At 44.0% G+C, this 27904-nt stretch overlaps 1 protein-coding gene and 1 pseudogene across 1 annotated transcript; one reads left to right on the top strand and one right to left on the bottom strand.

Annotated features, from left to right (window-relative positions):
- On the top strand, positions 1-27904 carry UBAP1L (ubiquitin associated protein 1 like). Its single transcript, XM_004274753.4, has 7 exons — positions 1-2035; positions 7073-7144; positions 8099-8390; positions 19581-20195; positions 22388-22594; positions 26355-26456; positions 27537-27904. The coding sequence occupies exons 3-7, from the start codon at positions 8271-8273 to the stop codon at positions 27669-27671; spliced, it is 1179 nt and encodes a 392-aa protein (XP_004274801.2). The 5' UTR covers positions 1-2035; positions 7073-7144; positions 8099-8270; the 3' UTR covers positions 27672-27904.
- On the bottom strand, positions 5310-5411 carry LOC117203174 (uncharacterized; annotated as a pseudogene).

Here is a 27904-nt window from a genome sequence, read left to right on the forward strand (position 1 = left end):
ACTTTATAGGTTCAGAAAGAAAGACTTTTAAAAAATATATATTTACTTATTTTGGCTGCTCCGGGGGTCTTAGTTGCAACACGCAGGATCTTCGTTGGGGTGTGTGGGATCTTTTTAGTTGCTGCATGCGGGCTTCTTAGTTGTGGCATGCAAACTCTTAGTCGTGGCAGGCATGCGGGATCTAGTTCCTTGATCAGGGATCGAACCTGGGCCCCCTGCACTGGGAGCTTGGAGTCTTACCCACTGGACCACCAGGGACGTCCCAAGAAAGACTTATAGTAGTGTCTTTAATGAATTGTACTCCTGAGAATATGGACAGTATCATTGTAATCTTATCCTACAGTCTTTTCTTTTTAATTGTGGAAAATTTCAAATATTAAAAAGTAAAGAGAATGGTATAATTTTTTTCATCATCTGGCTTCAAATAATGGTCAACTCTTGACCAATCTTGTTTTATCTGTACCCCTACCAATCACACTGGATTATTTTGAGGCAAATCTCAGATGCCATATTACTTCATAGGTGTTTATGTAGCTCTAAGACATTTAAAAAATTTAACCACTGCTATTATTGCACCTAAAGAAATGAATAACTCCTTAGTATCATCAAATATTCAGTCAATGTTTAAATTACCTCATAAATGTGTGTTTTACACTTTGTTCCAAATCAAGATCTGGATGCAATCTATGCATTGTTGTTGGTTGATGTGTCTCTTAAGTTTCTGATAACCCATAGGTCTCTCTTTCCTTCCTCCTATGTACTGTTGCACTTTCACTCCCTTGCAGTTTATTACTTGAGGAAATCAGATCATTTTTTTCCTAAAGAGTTCCCAGTCTGTATTTTGCTAACTGCATCCTTGTGATTACATGTTCCTCTATTCCTATAATATAATGATTAGACAGAGCTGTACTGTCTAATATGGTAGCCATGTATGGTTATTGGGGACTTGAAATTGAGTTTGAACTGAAATTGAGTTTGATTTGCCATGTACAATTACACATGTGGTTCACATGTTTCTATTGGACCACTCTGATCTAAAGGTTTGATGACATTAAGATCGGGATTTTCTGGCAAGAGTATTTCATAGACCTGGTGTGTACTCCATTTAGGAGGACTAATTGGTTGTCTTATTTTGTGATCTTAGCAGCCATTGACATTCAAGACCTAGACACACTCATTTGGATTTGCAAAATAGTGATAGTTTAATTATGCCCTTCTTTCTTTAATTATCAGCTGGAATATACTAAAAGGAGAAACATCCCCTCATCAACTATTTGGTTACCCTGGGGTACAATTTGTATAGGAAAGGCAAAAAAATAAATACATGATTTTATTTACTAGTTTTCAAAATAATGAGGTAGTTCCATAGCATCCTCCAAAAGTTACCAGTGAATTTTTTTTTTAAGTATCATTATGAACTCAGATCTAAATGTATTTGTCTTTCAGTCCATTGTTTTTATCTTTTTTTATTGATTGCCTCACCTTTGGCCGGTGGGAGCCTCTTTTAACTCCACTCCTGAGTTCCCACTTAATCCCAGTATTCTGTTCCAAGTTTATCTTGCACATTTCCTATCCCTGACCTATACCTATATTCTCTATGTATTGAACATAAATTAATGAAAATAGAGAATTAAACTCTTGCAAAGACTAACTAGAAATGTGTTGATTCATCATGTCGTATATGCAAGAAATTTGTTTATCTTGACAAATTTCCAGGAGACCCTGGATTTGTGAGAAACTCTAACAAAAGCGTTTATTTTTAAGAAATTAGGTAAATACAGGGAAGATTGGAAAATGAAAGAGATTAGTTGTATGTTAAATACTAAGAGTGTTCAACGGGAGTGCCTGAGTTTATGACGTCAAAGAATTTGCTACAGCCACCCAACTTAATCACTTTAAAACCATTCATGTTCCTATGTCCACGTGACTTTCGTGCAAGGATGTATCAAGAAGCTTAGCTGAGATTATACCATCTGTTGTAGCAATTCACTTCTACAAGTTTTGTCCACAGAGAAGCTATCCTGGGAATTACAAGGTAAGTACAAAGTATGTCTTGTTCCATTCCAATAAGAATAATATATATAGAAGGAATGTGAATGCTGTGAAGTAGTAGCTGTGGTAGAATTTAGGAACTAGAGATTACATTTCCAAGCATTTCTAGCTAAGTTTTTTTTAAAAATTGCTTATAACAAATAAGCTGTTCCCGCATAATTAACTTTTTCCTTTTGAGTGCACCCATCAGTAGATCCCGACTTGCCACACCTGGCTGTCCATGAAGAATTTGTTTCCATTTGCTTTGTGGAATAAACTGGGTTTTTCATAGTCTCTGAAGCAAAGATTGAAGTCTTTGAGGCAATTGGTGTTAGAGTGGATAACTATGCAGAGCAGTAGACATTTTCCAACTTCATTAACTCATTCTTGCCGGAATGTGGTTACCAGGATTTGAACAGTGTTCTTGGGAAATGATTTCTATTTACCATTTTCGAGGTACAATGTTAAATGTTGGAGACATAAAAAGGGGGCAAACAGGATTCCTGCCCTCCTGCAGTTAGTCTAGAGTAGAGAAGCTTAATGATTATACAGATAATTAAAGTCAGTTATAATTGTGATAAGCACTACAAAGAAAAAGTACTTAGTCACAAATTTATATTTTTCACTGTTCAAATTTTTTTAAGTGCCTGTTGAGACTCAGATAATTTGCTAACAAGTACAAGGGCTCTAATGATGAGCAAAATACCAAATACTCCCTAATGCAGGTTTTGAGGGAGATAGATATTAATCCAACAATCATAAAAAATGTGCCAAGTGCTTTGAAGGAGAGCTACGGTTCCATTAGATTGATTAGGCCTCCCACCCTTTTTTTCCCTCAAACAGTGTTCTGTAATGCTTTTAGGTGAAATAATACAAAATATCTGTGTATCATATAGTAAGGGTAAGAATTCATTCAGTTTATGTATGTATATGCTAGGTCACAAAGTCAAATATATTTCATTCTGTGGGGCACAGGAGAAAAAAATCTTGAAAACCAATGTACTAGTTGGATTGATTCAAGTTCGGGGGTCAGGGAAAGCTTTTTTGAGGAAATGTTGTTTCAGCAGAGCTCTGAAGAATTAACTAGTGGGAAGAGACAAAGAGGAGCATAGCAAGTATCTGGAGCAGCATCCACAAAGGCCCTCTGGGGGGCCAGGATACCAAGGCAAGGTGAAGGCCATCATGGCTAGAGTAAGACAGCAAGTGAAGGAGAAGGGGCCAGATGCTGTAAGGCTTTAGAATCCCTTGTCAGGAGTTTACTTTTACTCTGAGAGTAGGTGGGAACCACTGGAGGCTTTTAAACAGTGGAAATGGCTTCGTTTGCTGTTTTGAAATGATCATTTTCATCCCAGTATGTGGAACAGAATCATAAGGCATGAGAGGATACATGGACATCAGTTGTCTGAGTGAGAGATAATGGGGGCTTGGATTTCCACGGTAGCAGTGGAGGTAGCATGAAATGGCTAGATTCCAGAGATTTAGGAGAGAAAACCTGGCAGGGATTTGAGATGGGTGGCAGTGAAGGAGAAGAAAGTATCAGGGGTGAGTCCCAAGCTTGTGTGCCCCTTAGACGTTCCTTGAGACAAGGAATACTGGAGGAGGAGGAGCAGTTTGGGGGAGGGGAAGATCAGAGTTCACTTTGGGTATGTTGAGTCTGAGGCACCCTTGAGACATCTTGGAGGACATGCCTCAAGGGCAGTTGTGTTGTGAGTTTGATCTTAGAAGAGCACTGGAGAATTTAATGTGTGAGTATTAGATTATTGAAGCTATGGGCAAGGATGAAGTCATTTTGGGAGGATAGTGGACACCTTTAGAAAATAATACTAGTGTCATTGTGGGGACTCCATGTAGACCAATTACTACAATCCCCACCTACCCAGCCCCTTGCCCCAGGCTCAGATGTGGCCATATGGGCACAGACCCATGGACTGCTGATGGAAAGGTCCTGGATTATGCAGTTTGTTGAAGCATGCAGACTGGCTTTCCTAATATCCCCATTGTCCCACCCTCACCCCATCCCTTCAGACCCCTTCAGGGCTTTCTCTGCCTACTGAATGGGATTAGCACTCAGCCTGAAGTTCAGCACCCTCCCCAGCTCCACCCCAATCTATCCCTTCGATCTTATTGCAGACAGCTTCTCAGCACAAAGGATATACTTGAGTCAAGCAGCTTGTCTCCCCCTCACTCTGCCCTGCCTCTGCTCCCTGGCTTAAGCTGTTCTCTCCCTGGAGTTATGCTCTCCACCCAGCCTTTTCCCTGCTCACAGGCTGTTCTCCCACCCTCCAGGGTCCAGATCAAGTCCCATCTTCCCTGAAGTTTCCCCAACCCCCCATAAGGACTAGAATATTCTCCTCCCTCTGAAGAATATCATCACTTAATGATCTGTACCTCTTATTTTGTATTTAGCAGATGCAGATGTGACCGTCATTTTAGAATATGTTCTAACTAGATCACGTCTTGCACTGTAGCCCTTGCTGCTATTAAGAGGTGTTTCCAGAATCCTCAAACTCTTAAATTACTCTAGAAGCAAGTATAATGCTGAGTAGAGAATATCTGTTAGGATGCAGGTGCTGGGGCAAAGGGAAGGAAGCAGGAGGGTGGCCCTGTACTTGCTCATTGGACAGGCAGTTCACACTTGGGACTCAGCACAACTGTGGTCCTTCCCCATAGCTAAGAATTCTAATGATAGCTGAAAATGTGAATAATAAATCTGAGAATGTCAAAACTTCCTAACTTTCATGTATCCCCTACAACTCCCTACACTCAAAGGTCCCCTGTAGGAACAGGTTGATGGGGCAGATAACTTACTGATCACACTGAAAGCTGTCTGATCCTGTAGCATAAAGACTCAATGCCAATATGATGGGAAACTATCTCCCAACATGGGGTGGAGAAGCCTTTTGAGTCTTACATACAGTAAGACACTGACAAAAGAGGGCAGAGAGTAGAAATGAGGGAATTAAAGGATTTGCCCATCTGGCCTCATTTGACCTCTCTGCACTCAGATTATCGACTCTACCTCCTCACATGATGCTCTCATGTGGGTGTGGTGATGACCCCAGTGACCCCGAACAGCAGGGCTTTGCACCATCCTGGTAGGGATGACAGTGTATTGAGCCAGGGAGCCACTCCCTGGTGTGGGCTCCCTGCTAAGCCCTGATTATTTGCAAAATGCCAGACTGTGGTCAGGAGTCTAGATTTAAGTGTATATTATAGGCAGTCATGAAATTGAATTATGTGAATGAGTTTTGCTTTGTTTTTTAAGGCAAGAATATTTAATGTGGTCTAAAATACATAAAAAAGCAAATCCCTGGCTGTTGTGAATATAATTAAACTAACAGCTACTACACTTGATCTTAGCCAAAAGGCTCAGAAGCTATGTGTGAATTTTTAATGCTTAGATTTCAGCTTTAGTAGATATTGTTGACTAATAATAATTGACTTTCTCACCAACAGTGCATGAGAGTTCCAGATATTCCACAACCTCATCAACACTTGATATTGTTAGGCTTTTAAAAATTTTAACTCTTCGTGTGTGTGTGTGTGTGTGTGTGTGTGTGTGTGTGTGTGTGTAGTGTTATCTCATTGTTTCATTTTGCAGTTCACTGATGACTAATGAGGTTAAACAACTTACATGTTTATTGGCTATTTGGATATTCTCTTTTGTGAGGTGCCTGTTAAAATCTCTTGCCTATTTTGGGATCTTTTTCTTATTGATTTGTAGAAGTTTTTTGCATATATTGGATATGAGTACTTTGTCAGATATGTGTGCTACAAATATCTTTTCCCCCTCTGTGATTTGCTTTTTCACTTAATGGTATGGTGATGAATGGAAGTTCTTAACTTTAATGTAACTCAATTTATCAGTATTTCCTTTATGGTTAGTCTTTTTTGTAACCTTTTATGAAATGTTTGCCTTTTCTAAGGCCATAAATATATTCTCCTATTTTATCTTCAAGCTTTTTTTACCTTTCACATTTAGATGTACAGTCTATCTGAAATTGACCTTTGTTTATGATATGAGGTAGAGGTCAAGATTTTTTTTTTTCTAGGTGAATATCCAGTTGGTCCAGAACCATTTATTTAAAAGACCTTCATTTTCCTACTGCTTTGCAGGGCCAGTTTTGTCATAAATCAAGGATCCATATATGTGTGGATCTGTTTCTGGACTTTTTTTTTCTGTTCTATTGGTCTCTTTGTAAGCTCTTATGTCAATACCACACTGTATTAATTGCTTTCACTTTAAACTAAGTCTTGACATCTGATAGTATAAATCTTCAACTGTGTTGCTTCTTCTTCATGATTATCTTGGCTTTTCTTGGCCCTTTGCATTTTATTTAAATTTTAGAATTAGTTTGCCAATTTACACCAAAAAATGTGGTGGAATTTTGATACGTGGGATCTATAAATCAATTCAGGGAGAATTGATATATTTACAATATTGAGTCTTACAAGCCATGAACGTGGTATGTTCCTCCATTTAATCTAATGTTTTATAGTTTTCTGTGTAGAAGTCTTATAAATCTTGTGTTAGATTGAGTCCTAGGTAATTAATGCTAATATAAATGGTATCAATCTCTAATGAAAAAATTTAAAAAAATTTTATTTTATATTGGAGCATAGTTGATTAACAATGTTGTGTTAGTTTTAGGTGAACAGCAAAGTGATTCAGTTATACATATACATGTATCTATTCTTTTTCAAACTGTTTTCCCATTTAGACTATTACAGAACATTGAGCAGCATTCCCTGTGCTAAACAGTAGGTCCTTGTTGGTTATCTGTTTTAAATGTAGCAGTGTGTATATGTCAATCTCAAACTCTAACGAAATTTTTAAAAGATAACATTCATGTGGTTTGTTTTTTTTATGTAGAAATACAATAGATTTTTGTATATTGACCTTGTATCCAAAGACTTGCTAAATTACCTTACTATTCTTTTGGATTTTCTACATATAAATATGTGATCTAGAAACAATGGTGGGTTGGTTTCTTTCCAATCCTTATACTTTTGTTTTATTTTTCCCTCTCTTTTTGCACAGGCTAGTACCTCCAGTGCAGTGTTGAACAGAAGAGATGATGGGGACATCTTTGTCTCATTTCCAATCTTGGGGGTATATTTTAATATTTCACCATTAAGTGGGATGTTTGCTTTAAATGTTTTAGAGATTTTCTTTGTTAGGTTAAGGAAATTCTCTTCTATTCTTAAGTTGCTAAAAATGGTTTATTGTTTCTTAAAATCATGAGTGGATATTGATTTTATCAAGTGCTTTTTCTGCATCTATGGAGATAGCTAATTATACACTTTTTCATTTTTATTCTATTGATATTTATCTTTATTCCCATTGATTAATTTTGGAATGTTAATCCAGTCTCTCATTCCTGAAATAAACTCAACCTGGCAGTATTGTATTTTTCTATCCATAATTATTTTTGATAAGATTTTTGCATTTATTTTCATGAAATATCAGCCTCTAATCTTCTTGTCAGGTTTGGTATTTTTTTTTAACATTAAAAAAAATTAATTAATTATTTTTTGGCTGCATTGGGTCTTCATTGCTGCACACGGGCTTTCTCTAGTTGCGGCGAGCAGGGGCTACTCTTCCCTGTGGCGTGCGGGCTTCTCATTGCGGTGGCTTCTCTTGTTGCGGAGCACGGGCTCTAGGTGGGCGGGCTCAGTAGTTGTGGCTCGCAGGCTCAGTAGTTGTGGTGCGTGGGCTTAGTTGCTCCACAGCATGTGGGATCTTCCTGGACCAGGGCTTGAACCCATGTCCCTTGCATTGGCAAGCGGATTCTTAACCACTGCGCCACCAGGGAAGCCCCCAGGTTTGGTATTAAGGTGATGATGAAATCAAAACAAGTTAGGATGTATTCCTTCTTTTCTGGAAGAGTTTGTGTAGTTTGATATTTCTTTCTTAACCATTTGGGTGCAAACTTGATGAAATGCTTTAGAACTAGTGTTGCAAACCGTGTTTTGGGAAACAGTGGTCTAGAGAGCAAAACTTAAACATGAAATAGTCAGTTGCTGTCGGTTTGAATGCTCTTGTTTTATTCATTTCCTCCCTTAGGCAGCATGGGCCTTTCCCTTCCTGGCTCTGTGGGGCTCAGCGAAGTCACCACATAGGAGAGCAGTGAGCCATTTGAGACCTGAGCCTGGTCCGCAGGAATTCGCTCTCTCCCTGCCAGCAGGAGGCCTGCCCCAGCCCTGCTCAGCCATCTCCACCATCTTCCTCTGACAGAATGAATGCCCTGGATGGTGTCCCCTTCAAGGTGCCCAAGGGCTTTGTGATAGGCACAGAGCCCCTCCCTGGGCCAGAGCTCAGTGTCCCAGACTGCAGGGAGCTTCTGCTGGGTTCTATGGTAAGTATATCTCTCTTTCTGTCTTCTCATCCCTGGGTCTCTGGGTCTGATGCTGAGCCTCATTAGGTCCCTTGTTCCTTGATTTTAACTGGCAGCCAGTCCTGTTCTGGTATATTCTAGGAAGTTCGGAAATAACCCAAGAGGAAAAGATATTTCATGAAGAAGGCTAGTGTCCTGGTGTTGGGGGCTATTTAGTGGGTCTTATTTTAAGTTTAGAATAACTGGAAGGTTGCCTATATAGAGTAACTGAGAGTCATAGCAAGGATGCTCCAATTCCTCTGTTCTCTATCAGCCTGCTGCCAATTCTAAAATTCTACCATTAGAATCACTTAGTTGGGCTAAGATACTATCTCCAGAATCCTCCATTAAAATGCAGACAGTTACATGGGACACATCAGAAGGGATTACTATTCCACAGACCCAAAGCACATCTACCCTGGGGGCACCCTTGAGGCACCCCTTGCCCCACAGCTCACACACTGGGATATGCACCCAGTATATATGGTGGTATCACATACCCTCAGGATAAACATGATTATTTAACTTCCAAGTGAGTCAAATTTACTTGAAGATTTAGGAGGAAACCTATTGCATTTATATTATAACACAGATGTATCATGGGGTAGAAGGCAAAATTCACATGAATTTTTAAAAAATGGAAGAAAAGTCTTGCAGAGAACTGTGGAGCTGGTGTTGGGTCTCTTGGGACTGAGTCCTCGGGCTCTTCTGTCCTCAGTCAGCGCTGTGTGGGCTAACTTTGTAGGAAAGTTTGAGGATCTAGTTCAGCTCTCATTCACTTTTGCATATGAGGACCTGAGACTCAGAGAAGGGAAATGATTTGTCCAAAGATAGTGGCAGTGGCAGGACTAAAACCCAGGTCCTGACTCTAGATCATTTCCTGATAGCTAAGAGAAGGATTGGAACATGAGAGCCATCAGACAGATAATGTTCGAGGGCAAAAAAAAGGGTTGTGGGAAGTGAGGTGCAGAGAGCATAGTCCAGGAAGGAGAGGCCTGGGGAGGGTCAGGTAGAGAGGCATGAGTGGCCTCTGGGGACAGGAGCAGGAGACTTATCTGAAGACCCTGGAGTTGCAGTTAAGCTCCTTAGGACCCAGAACAGAAATAAGCTTTGTAAAGCCCAGAGCACAGTGTCCAGTGGCCCACGCTCTGTGGGGCAGGAGTTCTTGCCCTCCCCAGGCAGCCTGTGCTGTGGGCCCTCTGGCAGTAGAGCCTGTATTGTTGGGAAGAGGAACTTGCTTTAGTAAACTCCAGGGGAGGTAGACTATCACAACTTTTCCGTCTCTGCTGGGCTCAAAGCAAGCTGGGAAGAGGCTATTCTGAAGGTTATTTCTCCTCGAAGCAGAAATGTGTACCCTTCTGCCAAGTCTATGTCTAGTGTCCTAGCCCATGTGCTGGCCCTGTCTCTGCCTCCTGTTCTCAGGGTGGGCATCTGTACTCCCTTGTGCCTGTTTCCCTTCCTGAGCCTCCATTTCTTTTACTGCTGTGGCAAATAATCAAATAGAGACTCCAAGTATGATTTACAGCCTCTCCTGGTCAGTCTTCCAAATGTACTGGGCTGTATTCCCAGTGTTTGGAACTTGAAACACATTTTCCCATAGCAACAATGTTATAGCTAGTAGTTAGATTATCAGATGAACCTGTAGTGGCCTAAGAGAAAAAAAGAAAAAAATAGCTACCATTTATTGAGCACCTGCTATGCACCAGGCCCATGCTAGGTGCTCTTTATACGTTCACTCTTCTCTCTCATTTTTATGACCCGTTTAGCAGGTGGGTGTTCCTTCCCCATGGCACAGGAAACCAAAGTTTCCACCCAGGTGACCAACAGGGTCATGTGGCTTGTAAGTGACACAGCCAGGACTCCAACGTGATCAGACCCCAAAGCCCATGTCCACTCCCTGTACCCTACTGCCTTCCCAAGGAGCCTCAACAAGTCTGTGTTTTGTTGTTTCATCATAGTTTCATCATCCCTTTAATCAGAGTTAATTTCCCTTTTGTCAATTAAAATTTTTAGAAAGAAAATATATTCATACAGTTTGAAATGAAATACATATATATAATGTATATATATGTATATATAGGTATAGCACAAGGGTCAACAAACATTTTCTGTAAAGAACCAGATAGTAAAAACTGGCAATTACTTAACTCTGCTGTTGTAGGGAGAAAGGGCCATAGAGATTACAGAAAGTAGTGGATGGGTATGGCTGTGTTCCAATAACACTTTATTTATAAAAACAAGGTTGGAGGTCGGTTTGGCTCCCAGACAGTTTGCCTACCCTGAAAGAGTGAAAAGCCTTCCACTGACACCTTCCCATCTGTCCTGTCCCCACCTCACTGGTGACCTCTGTTACTCATTTTTTAAAATGTATTCTTCTGGAGATTCTTATGTGTGTATATAAAAGCAAATACAGCTATTTCTTCCTTTTTTACACCAAGGGTAGCATTTTATATACACTGTTTGTCTTGATTTTTTTCACCTAATATATTTTAACACCTTCCATATCAATACATAGAAAGCTTCTTCACTTTGTTTTTCACTGTATTGCATTAAATGAATACATCGTACTTTATTGAATGAATCCCCTCTTGATGGACACTTAGGTTCTTCCCAGTCTTTTGCCATTACAAACAATGCTGCAGGGAAAGACTATGCAGATGTCCTTTTGAATTGAAGTGTGTTGCCATATTGCTCTCCATAAGGGTTATATTGACTTACATCCAACCAGCGCTCTACAAGAGGCCTATACCTCAGCTCCACTCCCCAACAGAGAGTCATAAGATTTTGGATCTTTGCCCAGGGATAGGCAAATGGTATCTCAGTGTAGTTTTATTTTGCCTTTCTCTTATCCTTAGAGAGGTTGAGCAGCTTTTCATGTGTTTAAGAGCCATCTGTATTCCCTTTTCTGTGGACTGTCCATATCTTTTGTCCATTTCCCTGTTGGGCTGTTGGTCTTTTTCTTACCTATTTCTAGGCACTCCTATATTAGTCTGTGTTATCAGAGCTGTTTTCCTTCCAGTTGTCATTTGCCTTTGACCTTGCTTATGGGGTATATTTGCCATGCAGATTTTCACATGTGCGTGTGTGTACTTTCATGGCTTCTCAATTTCAATTCAGAGAAATGTTTTGCCACTTGAGGTTATAGAGGATTTCTCTCCTGTTTTCTCCTAGTACTTTTATGGTTTCATTTCATAAAACTGAATCTTCGATCCTTTTGGAATTCACCCTCGTGTATGATGTGAGGATGGATCCAACTTTATTTCCTTTCAGCTGACTAACACCGTTTTTGACTAACACCATCTTCTTCCCATTGCTTGAGATGCCACCTTATTATTTACTGAGCCCCTTAGATATTAATTTCTATTTCTGGACTTTCTGTTCTGTACCTTTAGTCTATCTGTGCCAGTGCCTTAGCTTTAATTATTGAGGTTTTATAATATATATTAACAGCTGGTAGGGCCAGTCCCCCTTATTTCTCTTTTTGTCCCCAGAGTTTTTCTGGCTATTCTTATTGGTTTGTTTTTCATATTGAAATTTAGAATCATCGTGCTCAGCTTCCACAAATCACAAGTGCTGGTATTTTTTTTTCCACATCTTTATTGGACTATAAATGCTTTACAATGTTGTGTTAGTTTCTGCTGTACAACAAAGTGAATCAGCTATATGTATACATATATCCCCATATCCCCTCCCTCTTGAGTCTCCCTCCCACCTTCCCTATCCCATCCCTCTAGGTCGTCACAAAGCATCAAGTTGATCTCCTTGTGCTATGGAGCAGCTTCCCACTAGTCATCCATTTTACATTTGGCAGTGTATATATGTCCATGCTACTCTCTCACTTCATCCCAGCTTCCCCTTCTCCCCCTGTGCCCTCAAGTCCGTTCTATACATCTGCGTCTTTATTCCTGTCCTGCCACTAGATTCATCAGTACCGCTTTTTAAAATTCCATATATACGTGTTAGTATACGGTATTTGTTTTTCTCTTTCTGACTTACTTCACTCTGTATGACAGATTCTAGGTCCATCCACCTCACTACAAATAACTCAATTTCGTTCCTTTTTATGGCAGAGTAATATTCCAGTGCATATATGTGCCACATCTTCTTTATCCATTCATCTGTAGATGGACATTTAGGTTGCTTCAATGTCCTGGCTATTGTAAATAGTGCTGCAATGAACATCGTGGTACATGACTCTTTTTGAATTATGGTTTTCTCAGGGTAGATGCCCAGTAGTGGGATTGCTGGGTCATATGGTAGTTATATTTTTAGTTTTCTTAAGGAACCGCCATACTGTTCTCCATAGTGGCTGTATCAGTTTACATTCCCACCAACAGTGCAGGAGGGTTCCCTTTTCTCCACACCTCTCCAGCATTTATTGTTTGTAGATTTTTTGATGATGGCCATTCTGTCTGGTGTGAGGTTGTGGTTTTGATTTGCATTTCTCTAATGATTAGTGATGTTGAGCATCTTTTCATGTATTTGTTGGCCATCTGTATGTCTTTGGAGAAATGCCTATTTAGGTCTTCCACCCATTTGTGGATTGGCTTGTTTGTTTTTTCAATATTGAGCTGCATGAGCTATTTGTATATTTTAGAGATTAATCCTTTGTCAGTTGCTTCATTTGCAAATATTTTCTCCCATCCTGAGGGTTGTCTTTTCATCTTGTTTATGGTTTCCTTTGCTGTGCAACAGCTTTTAAGTTTCATTAGGTCCCATTTGTTTACTTTTGTTTTTATTTCCATTTCTCTAGGAGGTGGGTCAAAAAGGATCTTGCTGTGATTTATGTCATAGAATGTTCTGCCTATGTTTTCCTCTAAGAATTTGATAGTGTCTGGCCTTACATTTAGGTCTTTAATCCATTTTGAGTTTATATTTGTGTATGGTGTTAGGGAGTGTTCTAATTTCATTCTTTTACATGTAGCTGTCCAGTTTTCCCAGCACCACTTATTGAAGAGGCTGTCTTTTCTCCATTGTATATTCTTGCCTCCTTTATCAAAGATAAGGTGACCATATGTGCATGGGTTATCTCTGAGCTTTCTATCCTGTTCCATTGATCTATCTTTCTGTTTCTGTGCCAGTACCATACTGTCTTGATTACTATAGCTTTGTAGTATAGAGTGAAGTCAGGGAGCCTGATTCTTCCAGCTCCATTTTTCTTTCTTAAGATTGCTTTGGCTATTCGGGGTCTTTTGTATTTCCATACTAATTGTAAAATTTCTTGTTCTGTGAAAAATGCCATTGGTAATTTGATAGGGATTGCATTGAGCCTGTAGATTGCTTTGGGTAGTATAGTCATCTTCACAATACTGCTTCTTCCAATCCAGGAGTATGGTATGTCTCTCCATTTGTTTATGTTACCTTTGATTTCTTTTATCAGTGTTTTATAGTTTTCTGAGTACAGGTCTTTTGCCTCCTTAGGTAGGTTTATTCCTAGGTATTTTATTCTTTTTGTTGCAATGGTAAATGGGAGTGTTTCCTTAATTTCTCTTTCATTGTTAGTGTATAGGAATGCCAGAGATTTCTGTGCATTAATTTTGTATCCTGCAACCTTACCAAATTCATTGATTAGTTCTAGTAGTTTTTTGGTGGCATCTTTAGGATTTTCTATGTATAGTATCATGTCATCGGCAAACACTGACAGTTTTACTTCTTCTTTTCAATTTTTATTCCTTTTATTTCTTTTTCTTCTCTGATTGCCGTGGCTAGGACTTCCAATACTATGTTGAATAATAGTGGCGAGAGTGGACATCCTTGCCTTGTTTCTGATCTTAGAGGAAATACTTTCAGTTTTTCACCATTGAGAATGATGTTTGGTGTGGGTTTGTCGTACATGGCCTTTATTATGTTGAGGTAGGTTCCCTCTATGCCCACTTTCTGGAGAGTTTTTATCATAAATGGGTGTTGAATTTTGGCAAAAGCTTTTTCTGCATCTATTGAGATGATCATATGGTTTTTATTCTTCAATTTGTTAATATGGTGTATCACATTGATTGATTTGCATATATTGAAGAATCCTTGCATCCCTGGGATAAATCCCACTTGATCATGGTGTATGATCCTTTTAATGTGTTGTTGGATTCTGTTTGCTAGTATTTTGTTGAGGATTTTTGCATCTATGTTCATCAGTGATATTTGTCTATAATTTTCTTCTTTTGTGATATCTTTGTCTGGTTTTGGTATCAGGGTGATGGTGGCCTCGTAGAATGAGTTTGGGACTGTTCCTCCCTCCACAATTTTTTGGAAGAGTTTGAGGATAGGTGTTAACTTTTCTCTAAACTTTTCTCTAAATGTTTGATAGAATTCGCCTGTGGAGCCATCTAGTCCTGGACTTTTGTTTGTTGGAAGATTTTTAATTATAGTTTCAATTTGGTTACCTGTGATTGGTCTGTTTATATTTTCTAATTCTTCCTGGTTCAATCTTGGAAGGTTGTACTTTTCCGAGGGTTTGTCCATTTCTTCCAGGTTGTCCATTTTATTGGCATAGGGTTGCTTGTCGTAGTCTCTTAGGATCTTTTGTATTTCTGTGTTTCAGTTGTAATTTCTCCTTTTTCATTTCTAATTTTATTGATTTGAGTCTTCTCCCTCTTCTTCTTGATGAGTCTGGCTAAAGGTTTATCAATTTTGTTTATCTTCTCAAAGAACCAACTTTTAGTTTTATTGATCTTAGCTATTGTTTTCTTCGTTTCTATTTCATTTATCTCTGCTCTGATCTTTATGATTTCTTTCCTTCTACTAACTTTGGGTTTTCTTTGTTCTTCTTTTTCTAGTTGCTTTAGGTGTAAGGTTAGAATATTTATTTGAGATTTTTCTTGTTTCTTGAGGTGAGATTGAATTGCTGGGAGCTTCCCTCTTAGAACAGCTTCCCTCTTAGAACTGCATCCCATAGGTTTTGGATCATCACGTTTTCATTGTCATTTGTTTCTAGGTATATTTTTATTTCTTCTTTGATTTCTTTCATGATCTCTTGGTTATTTAGCAGCACACTGTTTAGCCTGCATGTATTTGTGTTTTTTACTGTTTTTTTTTCCTGTAATTGATTTCTAATCTCATGGTGTTGTTGTCAGAAAAGATGCTTGATACAATTTCAATTTTCTTAAATTTTCCAAGGCTTGATTTGTGACCCAAGATGTCATCTATTCTGGAGAATGTTCCGTGTGCACTTGAGAAGAAAGTGTATTCTTCCACTTTTGGGTGGAATGTCCTCAAAATATCAATTAAGTCTATCTGATCTACTGTGTCATTTAAAGCTTGTGTTTCCTTATTTATTTTCTGTCTGGATGATCTGTCTATTGTAAGTGAGGTGTTAAAAGTCCCCCACTATTATTGTGTTACTGTCAGTTTCTCCTTTTATGGCTGTTAGCATTTGCCTTATGTACGGAGGTGCTCTTATGTTGGATGCATAAATATTTATAATTGTTATGTTTTCTTCTTGGATTGGTTCCTTGATCATTATGTAGTGTCTTCCTTATCTCTTGTAACAGTCTTTATATTTTTATTTTTTAAAAACTTTTATTTATTTTTATAAATTTTTAAAATTTATTTTATTTATTTGTTTTTGGCTACATTGAGTCTTTGTTGGTGTGCATGGGCTTTCTCTAACTACAGTGAGTGGGGGCTACTCTTCATTATGGTGGCTTCTCTTGTTGTGGAGCACGGTCTCTAGGTGCACAGGCTTCAGTAGTTGTGGCATGAGGGCTCAGTAGTTGTGACTCACAGGCTCTAAAGTGCAGGCTCAATCATTGTGGTGCACGGGCTTAGTTGCTCCACAGCATGTGGGATCTTCCTGGACCAGGGTTCAACCCCATGTCCCCTGCCTTGGCAGGCAGATTCTTAACCACTGCGCCACCAGGGATGCCCCCAACAGTCTTTATTTTAAAGTCTATTTTATCTGATATGAGTATCGCTATTCCAGCTTTCTTGTGATTTCTATTTGCATGGAATATTTTTTTTTCTTTTTTAAAAATAAATGTATTTATTTATTTATTTTTGGCTGCATTGGGTCTTCACTGCTGTGCATGTTCTTTCTCTAGTTGTGGCGAGCGGGGGCTACTGTTCATTGCGGTGCGCAGGCTTCTCATTGTGGTGGCTTCTCTTGTTGCAGAGCATGGGCTCTAGGCGTTCAGGCTTCAGTAGTTGTGGCACGCAGGCTCAGTAGTTGTGGCTCACGGGCTCTAGAGCGCAGGCTCCATAGCTGTGGTGCACAGGCTTAGTTGCTCCACGGCATGTGGGATCTTCCTGGAGCAGGGCTTGAACCCATGTCTCCTGCATTGGCAGGCGGAACCTTAAACAGTGCGCCACCAGGGAAGTCCCCAACAGTCTTTATTTTAAAGTCTATTTTATCTGATACGATAATTGGTATTCCAGCTTTCTTTTGATTTCCATTTGCATGGAATATCTTTTTCCATCCCCTCACTTTCAGTCTGTGTGTGTCCCTAGGTCTGAAGTGGGTTTCTTGTAGACAGCATATATAAGGGTCTTGTTTTTGTATCCATTCAGCCAGTCTGTGTCTTTTGGTTGGAGCATTTAATCCATTTACATTCAATGTGATTATCGATATATATGTTCCTATTACCATTTTCTTAATTGATTTGGGTTTGTTTTTGTGGGTCTTTTTATTCTCTTGTATTTCCCACTTAGAGAAGTTCCTTTAGCATTTGTTGTAAAGCTAGTTTGGTGGTGCTGAATTCTCATAGCTTTTGCTCGTGATTTCTCTGTCAAATCTGAATGAGAGGGCTTCCCTGGTGGTGCAGTGCATAAGAACCTGCCTGCCAATGCAGGGGACACGGGTTCAATCCCTGGTCCAGGAAGATCCCACATGCTGCGGAGCAACTAAGCCCATGCGCCACAACTATTGAGCCTGTGCTCTAAAGCCCGCGTGCCACAACTACTGAAGCCCACATGCGTAGAGCCCATGCTCTGCAACAAGAGAAGCCACTGCAATGAGAAGCCTGTGCACCACAATGAAGAGTAGCCCCTGCTCGCTGCAACTAGAGGAAGCCTGTGTGCAGCAATGAGGACACAACACAGCCAAAAATAAAAAAATAAAATAATTTTTAAAAAAAAGAGTCATTAGCCACCTTTCTTTAAAAAAACAATAAAATCTGAATGAGATCCTTGCTGGGTAGAGTAATCTTGGTTGTAGCTTTTCCTCTTTCATCACTTTAAATATGTCCTGCCCCTCCCTTCTGGCTTACAGAGTTTCTGCTGAAAGATCAGCTGTTAACCTTATGGGGATTCCCTTGTATGTTATTTGTTGCTTTTATATTTTTTCTTTGTACTTATTTTTTGATAGTTTGATTAATATGTGTCTCTGAGTGTTTCTCCTTGGATTTATCCTGTATGGGACTCTCTGTACTTCCTGGACTTGACTGACTATTTCCTTTCCCATGTTAGGGAAGTTTTCAACTATAATCTCCTCAAATATTTTCTCAGACCCTTTCTTTTTCTTTTCTTCTGGGACCTCTATAATTTGAATATTAGTGCATTTAGTGTTGTCCCAGAGGTCTCTGAGGCTGTCCTCAATTCTTTTCATTCTTATTTCTTTATTCTGCTCCACAACAGTTATTTCCACCATTCTGTCTTCCAGCTCACTTATCCATTCTTCTGCCTCAGTTATTCTGCTATTGATTCCTTCTAGAGTATTTTTAATTTCAGTTATTGTGTTGTTCATCACTGTTTGTTTGCTCTTTAGTTCTTCTAGATCCTTGTTAAACATTCCTTGTATTTTCTCCATTCTGTTTCCGAGATTTTAGATCATCTTTACTATCATTACTCTGAATTATTTTTCAGGTAGGTTGTGAATTTCATCTTCATTTATTTGGTCTTGTAGGTTTTTACCTTGCTCCTTTGTCATAACATATTTTTTTGTCGTTTCTTTCTTTCTTTTTTTTTTTTATTTGGTGGATGGGGCTGTATTCCTGTCTTACTGGTTGTTCAGCCTGGGTCTTTGTATCCTTTTATTCCTTAAGTCCTGTTGACTGTCTCATTATCTCTCAGTCTCTTTCTCTCCATGACTGCCTCATCAGTTTTGAAGTTGTCTTTTTCACTCCTCTGTCCTTCACAACCCACTTATTTTGCTCCAATCTCTTTCTCTGTCCATTTATTCTGCACACAATTACAAATATGCCCTTGGGGCCAGAACTGCCTTGGGCCCTGAGAATACAGAGAGAAATAAGGTACACTCAGGGAGCCACACTTAGAACAGCTAAGTTATGTTCCTCTCTCCAACATAGGGTCATTCAGGGGTGGGAGGGGGCAGTGCCTGTCTGCCTTTCTGCCTCCCATTTTCCCCACACACACCACTTCCCCCAGCCTTAACTGGCCATCATTGAGCACTGAAATTGCCTTTTGAGAATATTTATATTTTTTAATGGAGTTTTATATTTCCAGTTCTAAATTTTAATGGTAGGTACCGGGAATATTTTATTTTTGCCTCATTTACAAACTCTCAATTTAGGTTATTTATGTGGGCTCCAGATTTATTTTTTAGTTGGCTTGATCTGTAGTGGAGAAAGCACCACAGTCAGATGGACAGAGGAATCCCAGCTCAACCACTCACCACTAATCTGACCACCAGCAAATCAAATTTTCTGAGCCTCATTTTGGTAATCTGGAAATAGGAATAACATTAGGACCTAGTAAGTAGAGTTCAACAAAAATTAGCAATTTTTACATTTCCTGGGCCCCAAAGTAACCTTGGATGGCAGCGAATGGGATGGGGGCAAGTACCACTCCACAGAGAGGTTGGCAGGCCTGGGCCGGCCTCCAAAGCCAACTGCTCAGTGACAAATGATTCTGGGCTCAAGTGAAAGCTTCTTTGCTAAGAACAAGTTTTGTTGGAGAATTTTTTTAAGCCCTTGTTGTTCAATTATATACTGAATGGCAAAGGGACTTAGATATTTGTTTTCACTGTTTCAGTCTATTAACCTATTCCTCACTTTGTCCTTCCTGCACAGTTTGCCGTTAAATTGTTATTGATATCCATCCACCCCAGTGCTAGCTAAAACTAAGGGTGAGGGTGGGCTGCGATGAATGCCTGGGGCTTAGAATCAGAAACTGTCCAGGCCTGGTGAGTCTATGCCTGAATAGGTTCCCCAGAGGCCAGAAGGTAGGGGTGCGCCCCCGGCCCTGGTTTGCCTGACGGAGCCTCATTCAGCCTTCTTTCCGCAGTATGACTTCAGCCTGGAGAGGAGGGCACTCTTCTGGGTGGAGGCTGTAGTCCGGGGACCCTGCCAGGTCCAGTGCGATGCCCTGGGGGCAGCTTCAGCCCCTCCCGCCTGGCTCTTGCTGGTCAGCCCTGAGCAAGGGCTGGAGCCCATGCCTGCCGCAGCGGAAGGTCCTGAGGCTAGACTGCAGGAGCATCCTGAGGAGGAAGAGGTGGAGGAGAAGGACCAGGATGAGGAAGAAGCCTTCTCTGCCATGGAGGAAGAGCCGGATCCCTGCAGCCCCCAGCCCAGCTCCTCGGCGAGCCCCAGCCTGAGCCAACACCGGTGCTCGCTGGACGTGCTGCGCGACGTGAGGTCGGAGCTGGCCGGGGCGCGGCGGCGGCTCTCTGAGTGCAGGCTGGCCGCCCGCCCCCGCAGTCTCCTGCACCGCATCCGCCACCGAGCTCTGAGCCTCTGCCCTGGCCCCACGTCACCCCTGGGCCCGGCACTCCCGCTCCCCAGCGCCCCAGTGCCACCCCCGGGCCCCGAGCCATCGCTCCCCAGCACCCCTGCGCTGCCCCCGCGGCCCTCCACGGCTGGCGACGTGCCCCCGCTGCGGAGCCACAGGCCCGTGGTTGCGGTAAGGAAACTGCCCCCTTGGCCGAGGCCACATCTCAGCAGTGAGGCCGCCGCAGTCTGGGTCTCCGGCCTGGTTCGAAGCCTCGGTCCCCTCCTCTCCGTGCGCCTCCTCCCTACCTGCTCTCACCTGACCCTATACCATGCAGTCCTTCCTGTGGCCCTTTGCCTAGAATATTCCCTGCTCATAGGTCCCTAATCCCTGTTTCTCACTGTGCCTTCTTTGCTTCTATTAGGGTGCATGTCACAATAACTGTAATTACCCAATATCTGTCTGTCTCTTCCAGTGGAATATGATTCTTCTAGGGCAGCGACTGGATCGCATTTACGTTTGTTTCCACAGCACCCAGCAGCACACTTGGCCCATAGGGGGTGCTCAGTGAATGTCTGTTGAATCAGTGAATGTGGCTCAGATCTAGGGCTTCCCACCCAGCAAGGCTTACTGTAGGATGAGTGAGGGGAAGGCTCAATCAAGGAATATTCACTGTACAGTTACTTCCTTCAAGAGACTGGGTTGGAAGAGACCAGGTCAAACGCACAGGACAAGGAGAGTTGGGCAAGGAAGTGTGAGACAAGGCAGCACACTGTACAGTGGGAGGAATCAGGTATTGAGAGAGAGGTGAGGGTTGCTGCAGGATGGGAAGGCTTCAGGACAGAGGATGTGTACCAAGAAGAACTGGGAGCAGATATGAACATATGGTGAAGCCAATGAAGCTTAAGCCTCAGGCCCCTCACTAGCTCCTTCCAAGGCCTTGTACCTAGTTTTATATCCGTAACTGTGTCTTTTTTCTTTAAGTGGTCCAGATTGTGTAAGTATCAAACTCCACAAAACCTGGATCTGGAACAGATGGGTTAGGTCAGGATTAGTAGCAGGAGGTGGCAGTTAGGCACAGCTTTCTTCCCCCCAGCAGTTCCACAGTCAGGCCAGGAGATGCAACAGAATAAGGCCAAGGTGAAATTAAATCCAAAAGACAGATTCAAGGTCTGGCATTTCCCACTCACTGCTGTGTGAGCTTAGGCAAGTCACTGAACTGCTCTGAGCCATCTCTTCTCTACCTGTAAAGTGGGCAGCAACCCCTCACACAGTTATTTAGAGCGAACAGAGAAGAGACTGTGTAAACTGCACAGGCCACGCCCACATCACGGACTAGCTGCCGATGCCAGGATGGCTCTTCCCTGGTCCCAATTAAATTTAACTCTAGCAACAATCCTACAGCGGGGTTGGGGGGAGGATGGGGCAGATGTTCTGAAGGGGAGGAAACTGAGGCAGAGAGCAGGTAAGAATCTTTTTCAAGGTAACAAGAGTAGACTCAAATCCTAAGATTTGCATGTTTTTCACCTGGGGTAAAGAGCAGATCCTAGGATGAGGTCATGGCAGGGAAACCCCTGAGAAGATGAGGATGGGTGGGGAATTCACATGTCACATGCACTCTGCTCCTGAAGTCAGGGCAGCAGCTAGGCTTTTCTTGGGGAGGAGGGGACAGGGCAGTATGTTCGGGGTTAGCAGATGGATGCTTCTTCATGGGGGATGGGTTAGGGGTGATGCCAGCCAAACCAATTGAAATGCCTTCAAGCCACCCTCCTTAGTCCAGGGTCTGTGTGGGTTTCCCCAACACCACAGCTGTACCCAGTTCCTACCCTACTCCATGCCCAGCCAAGCCCCAGCCAGCCAAACTCAAGAAGGAAGATCTGGCTGGGAAGATCACCCCTGCTTCCCCCTTACTAAGGTTTGGGGTAAAGAACCCTGGATTTGTTTCTGAGTAGGGTTCAGGTCCCAAAAGTGTGTTGCTTACCAGGTCATTAAGTTGTCTGAACCTTGACTTCAATATCTGTAAAATAGAATGAGCCTATCATATTTCTGTTTCAGGGTTGTTTTAAGCAGTAAGTATTATCATCTACTGGCAGTTTCTGTATGCCAGGCCCTTTGCTAATCAGTTTTCTCACCTTGTCTTATTTAAGCCTTGTAATAACCCTGTGAGGTATCTGGTATAATTGCATCCACTTTACACATGAGTAAACTGAGTAAACAGTGGAGAGCTGGGATTTGAATCCAGGTCTGCAGGACTCCAAGCTCCTCACAATATTAGCCCCTACACTCTGTAGAGAGGGTGGTACATAAAGGCATCTTTAAAAATGTCCTGCCTAGCCAGCTGTCACCTCCATGGTAACTGACACATCCACTTGTCTGTGTTTCAGTCCCTCAGCCCGCATACCTGCCTGCCACCTCCTGGGCAGGTGCCCCAGCCTCTCGCCACCCACAGATTGCACCCTGATTCTGCTGATTTGCTGTCCGCCCTGAGCCAGGAGGAGCAAGACCTCATCGGGCCAGTGGTCGCCCTGGGGTATCCCTTGCACAGGGCTATCATGGCTCTACAGAAGACTGGGCGGCAGAGCCTGAGCCAGGTGAGTGGAGGACCCAGAACTGGGGGGCTGTGGAGCTGGAGCCCAGTGAGTGGCCACGCTCTTTTTATCTTCAACTTGAAGATATTTTATGTTTTTCTCTACAGGCAGAATTTCAGCTTGGAATCAATTATTGGGGGTTGTGAGCAAGTTTCTAGACCCTAATGCTACCACCTCCATAGGAGTTTATCAGGAATCCCCATACCTACTTGGGGAGTCTCAATATTCTACTCCTGTACCAGTCTCTGCCCCAGATACAGAAGACTGGAGCTTTGGGCAGCCACAAATCTCTCCAGAGCTGCCCAATAACACTTTCTGCAGCAGGAGAGATGTTTTATTCCTGTGTTGTCCAATACAGTAGCCACTAGCTATGTGTGGTTACTTGAAATGTGGCTAGTGTGACTGAGAATTTTAATTGATTGTAATTAATTAAAATTTAAAGGTAAATAGCCACATGTGGCTACTGGCTACCATATTGGATAGCACAGCTCTTACCACTTCCCTCAACAGTTTATCTGTACCCATATCCATCTCTCTCTCTTTCCGTCTACCCATCCATCAATCTATTCATCAGTATTTGCTGGGCACTTCTTGGGTGTTTAGATGCAGCTAGGAGCTATGGGGAAAACCAGTATTGTAGGTTAGGTTCCCCAGGAAGCAGACTCCAATGGAGTTTGGCATACAGGATATTTATTAAGGAGACCCTTGGGAACAACTTCTGGGTAAGGGAAATGACAGAAGCAAGGATGGGTAGAGGGAGAGGTTGAGCTTTGTAGACACAGTGAAAGCCAACTCCACAGCTTGGAAGCACATATGGCCCTTCAGAGTTGTCCTAATTGGGGATGAGATGGTCAGGCCTTCATACTTCTGCTTCAGTCAGTCACCGTTGTGGGAAGAGGGTGACTTGAGAGAAGTGATTCTCTGTAGCTAAGGCAGTTCCTGAAGAGACAGATAGTTTCTGTGTGAGAACCTTCCAGGGCAGCACCTTAGGCTGATCTGAGATTTAAGAAGTTGCCTCCACCTTCAGCTGCCGCTGAAAAGCCAGGACCTTGGCCAAGAAGCTGTCCAGGAGGGCTGTGAGGGGCCAAGTCCATGGTAGGGACTCTGACATGCCTCTTCAGTCCCTCCAGACCCTGTGACAAGGCTGGGGTCTCAGGCCATCACTGTGGGAGTCTGATTAGCTGGAGGCAGCACAGGGCACTGGCCTCCCTGTGGGTGGTCTGGGAGAATCTCACTGCATCAGGAACGTTGTGTTTCCAGACATAGACTGACCACCTGCCTGGTGAGTCTTCTCCCAGTGAGCAGTCAGGGGCCAGGCACTAAGGGGTGGGCCTGAAGGGCCATTGGATGACTTCATCTATCCTCCCCCACCAAGTTAGTATTCCTCTCTGTTCTGTGAAGCTCCACCATTAACTGAGCATCTCCTTTAGGTTCACAGCCCTTCTTCCTTTGAAAGACAAACACTACAGTAAATCATTTTGAAAAGAGATGAACGACGGATGGTCCAGGAGGGGGGGCATCAGGTGATAGAGACAGGGCACTTGGAAGAAAGAAGGAGAGAGGAAGAGATACAAAAGATAAGCTTTGTCCATCACCCCTTCCCTCCTTCCACAAGGATCGATGTGTCTACTGACTGCCTGCAGGACAGGTGTGGGTGGCATGTGTGAGGGTCCATAGGCCGGGCCCAGACTTGCCATGGGACTCTAGGCACATCAGGTCCCCTCTTTGAGCCTCACTTTCCCCATTCACAGAATGGAGGGGAATATGTGTTTATAATCAATAACTGCTGGAGGGCCCATCCTGGAGTCTGATGGTGACATCCTCACCTACTGTGGGGCCTGAGATAGGCCTGGTAACTGACCAAGATAGAGAATCCTTACAAATGCAGATTCTCAGGACCTACTTTGCAGAGTCCCAATCAGTGGATCTGGAGTGGGCCCAGGGCCCTATCATTTTAAAAGATCTGCAGATGGTTCTGATATGCATGGTTCTGATATGCAGCCTGGCTTGGGTCTACTAGTGTGGACTGAGTCAGAGATTCTCAACCTTGGCTGCACACAGGAATCACCTGGAGAGCTGTAAAAGTCCCAGTGCCCAGGCTGCCCCCCTGACCAGTCATATCAGGGCCTCTGGAGGTGAGCATCAGCAGTTTATGGGTAGTGATACTGAGGCACCAGTAGTTTTAAGGCTCCCAGGTAGCTACAGTCAGCACCAAGGCTGAGAACCTTTGCTGTCGATGAACCAAGAGGTGAAGGGAGCATCCCCCATCTGCCCTGCCCCTGTTTTCACCTTCGGAAACCCTGTCTACTTTCAAGCCAGCTCAAAGCCCCTCCTCTAACAGCTAGCCTCCCGATGGACAAGGCACTGGCCAAGAGGTCAGGTGATCTGAGCCCTAGTCCTGGGACCTGGGGCAAGCTGCCCGCCCTGCCTAGACTTCAGTTTTCCCAACTGTGCAAGGAGAGCTTGGTTGGGTGGTTTTCAAAATGTGCCCAGAGCAGGGTCCCTGAGGTGGGGGCACTGGACTCTGGGCTCCCTCCACCTCCTGCCCACAGTTCTCCCAGAGCAGCTTCAACCTTACCCTGTTACTGTTGAAGCCCCCTGGTGCTTGGACAGTTCAGAAGCTAAAACAGTTTGAAAACCATGAGTCTATTACGATCTGTGTTTTCTGCCCAGTTCTGAAGGTCTGCAGAAACCTGACCTGTTTCTCCTCCACTTATACCCATAATTCTAAATCCTGCTTTGATCTGCCCGGCACTCATGTTTTCCTGTATCTGGTTTATCACCCCCACTGAGCTGTAAGCTCCCGGAAGGTAGTTCTTAATTCATTTTATAAACACAGCATACATTTATTGAGCTCCTTCTGCCTGCCTGCCATGCTGGGTTCTAGGAACACAGTGGTGAACAAGACTGACACAAGTCTTCCCTCATGGAACAAAAAGTTAGCGGATGAGAAAGACAGTAGAGCAATTACAAAGCTGTATGTGAGGGGAAGCATGGGGTGCTGTGGGAGCACCTGGTGGAGATGGGGGGTGGGGAGAGGCTCCCCAGGGAAGAGGAGTGAGGCTGGCCTTGGCCTTGGAACTGGATGTGCAGGAGTCTGGGGGTGCTGAGGGAGCAGCTGGGCTGCTGACAGAGGTAAGCTGGCCACTGAACCTGGGTTGGGAGGCAGCACTTTATCCTGAGGGCAGAAGTAGCCCCTGATGACTAAGCAGAGAGTGGCTGGAAGAGATGTTCCGCCCTGTGGGTCCTCTACTGTCCCCTCCCCTTTCCAGCGCTGGTGCAGGACTGTTGCAGAGAGTGGGGCCCACGGGGTCCTGGATGGCAAAGATGTTATGTGTCTGGCGGTGGGTGGGGTGCACAGCTGTGGGTGGGAGAGGAGGTTGTTTTCTCACAGGTGGGTGCGCACCAGGGAGGGTAAGCATCCTGGGTGGGTGGTGGGTAGATACCCGTGTTTGAGCCCTGGCCTATTCCCCACTTAGGTTCTGGGAACACCTTAGCCCATCCTGACAGCCCTCTTCCTGGATTCCAGCCCCCAGCTTGGGACAGTTGGTGAGGCTTTGCTGTCCACCTGTCCCCAGGGGAGGCCTCTGACCCTCTTCTGTTGGCTCATGGGTCTCTGGGGCCACGTTGTGTGTGGCAGGTTGCCCAGTCAGCCTGGCCCTGAGCTCAGCCTTAACGAGGCCCTTGGGTGCCTCCTCCACCCCATCTGCTGCCCCTGCCACCCCTCTTAACCTCCTTCCCTCTGTGCCCCTTTCCTGCCCAGTTTCTCAGCTACCTTAGCGCCTGTGACCGGCTATTGCGACAGGGCTACGAGGAAGGCCTGGTGGATGAGGCCATGGAGATGTTCCAGTTCTCCGAGAGCCAGGTCAGCAGGGCTTCCAGCCTGGGCCCCCAGGGAGGGGAGGTGTGGGGTGCACACATGAGCCTGGTGTGCTGGGGAGGACCATTGCCAGAGCCGGCCTGGGGGCCACAGGAGACAGCCTGCTTGCTCAGCCCTGGGGAGAAGGAGACAGCCCAGGGAGATGGGACACAGGGAAGGCAAGAGGACCCAAGGGGAAGGGGAAGGGGAGAGGACCCAAGGGGAAGGGAAAGGGGTAAGGGAAGGGGAAGGGGTAATGGAAGGGGAAGGAGTAGGGGAAGGGGAAGGGATAGGGGAGGGGAGGGGGAAGGGGAAGGGGACGGGGTGGGGAGGAAGCAGGAGAGAGGGCTTTAGTGTTATTTAACTGAATCAACACAACAAACATTGACTTTCACTCCTTGTCAGACACCCAGACAGGAGCCAGATAGGTAGCAGAAAGGTGCTTGAACTCTGTGCTCAGGGAGTGTGCCGCCTACCTGGAAACCCAGAATGCATGTGGCTGTGGTCCCAGTAGGAGGACATTCTAAGGGCCTGATGAATGTGACCTGTCCACAACTGGCAGTTGGCTCAGGCCAGCAGTCTTCACAGAGGCTGAGGGAGGGATACAGGGGTGAGAGAGATGCTGAGGAGAGGAGTGGGGAGGGGCAGGGAAGTTTCAAGCACTGGGGCCGGAGGAGGAAGGCAGGCAGAGGCTGTACTGTGTGAGACCTTGGCAGGGTTTGGGGCCTGGACAGAGACCCTGCACTGTGCATCCTCTGGGCACCAGTATGCAGCCTTCCTCTTCCTGCCCCAGCGCAGCACCCGAGCACAGGGAGTCAGGAGTGAGCCAGAGTGGGGAAGGAAAGCCGCACAGAGAGAGCTGGCAGCCTGGCTGGGCTCCCCTTCCTTGGCACAGGAAGGGAGGTTTGAGCCCATGTCACTGAGGTACAGGAAAACCACAGGTGCTGCCCAGGATCAGGCTCACCTGGCCTGTGGGGGTCACAGCTTTCTGGGGGTATGTACAGTGGCCACCTGGGAGGGGGCTCCCCAGGGCAGAGGCCCAGCCTCACAGAGTCCCCCACGCCCTCTCTGCCTCCTGTTCCTCAGGCAGGGGAGTTCCTGCGCCTCTCAGAGCAGTTCAGAGACATGGGCTTCCAGCAGGACCGGATCAAGGAGGTGCTGCTGGTCCACGGCAACCGCCGTGAGCAAGCCCTGGAGGAGCTGGTAGCCTGCGCCCAGTGACCCTGGACGCACCTCGCGGTGCCCACGCATCCCTGGCAGTCCCTCCTGACTGTATTATGAGGACCACATAAGAATAACAAATTGATGCATACTCGTAAAAATGCAAATGATGCCAAGGGTGGGAATAAATACTGTAAAGGAGGCAAAACTTTAGCCATCTTAGGATTTCAACTGGGGCTCTTTAACAAAAAGATTAACAAGAGAAAAATAAAAGTTTATTAATGCATGCGGCA

Source organism: Orcinus orca, chromosome 2 (assembly GCF_937001465.1).
Source record: "Orcinus orca chromosome 2, mOrcOrc1.1, whole genome shotgun sequence".
NCBI lineage: Eukaryota > Metazoa > Chordata > Mammalia > Artiodactyla > Delphinidae > Orcinus > Orcinus orca.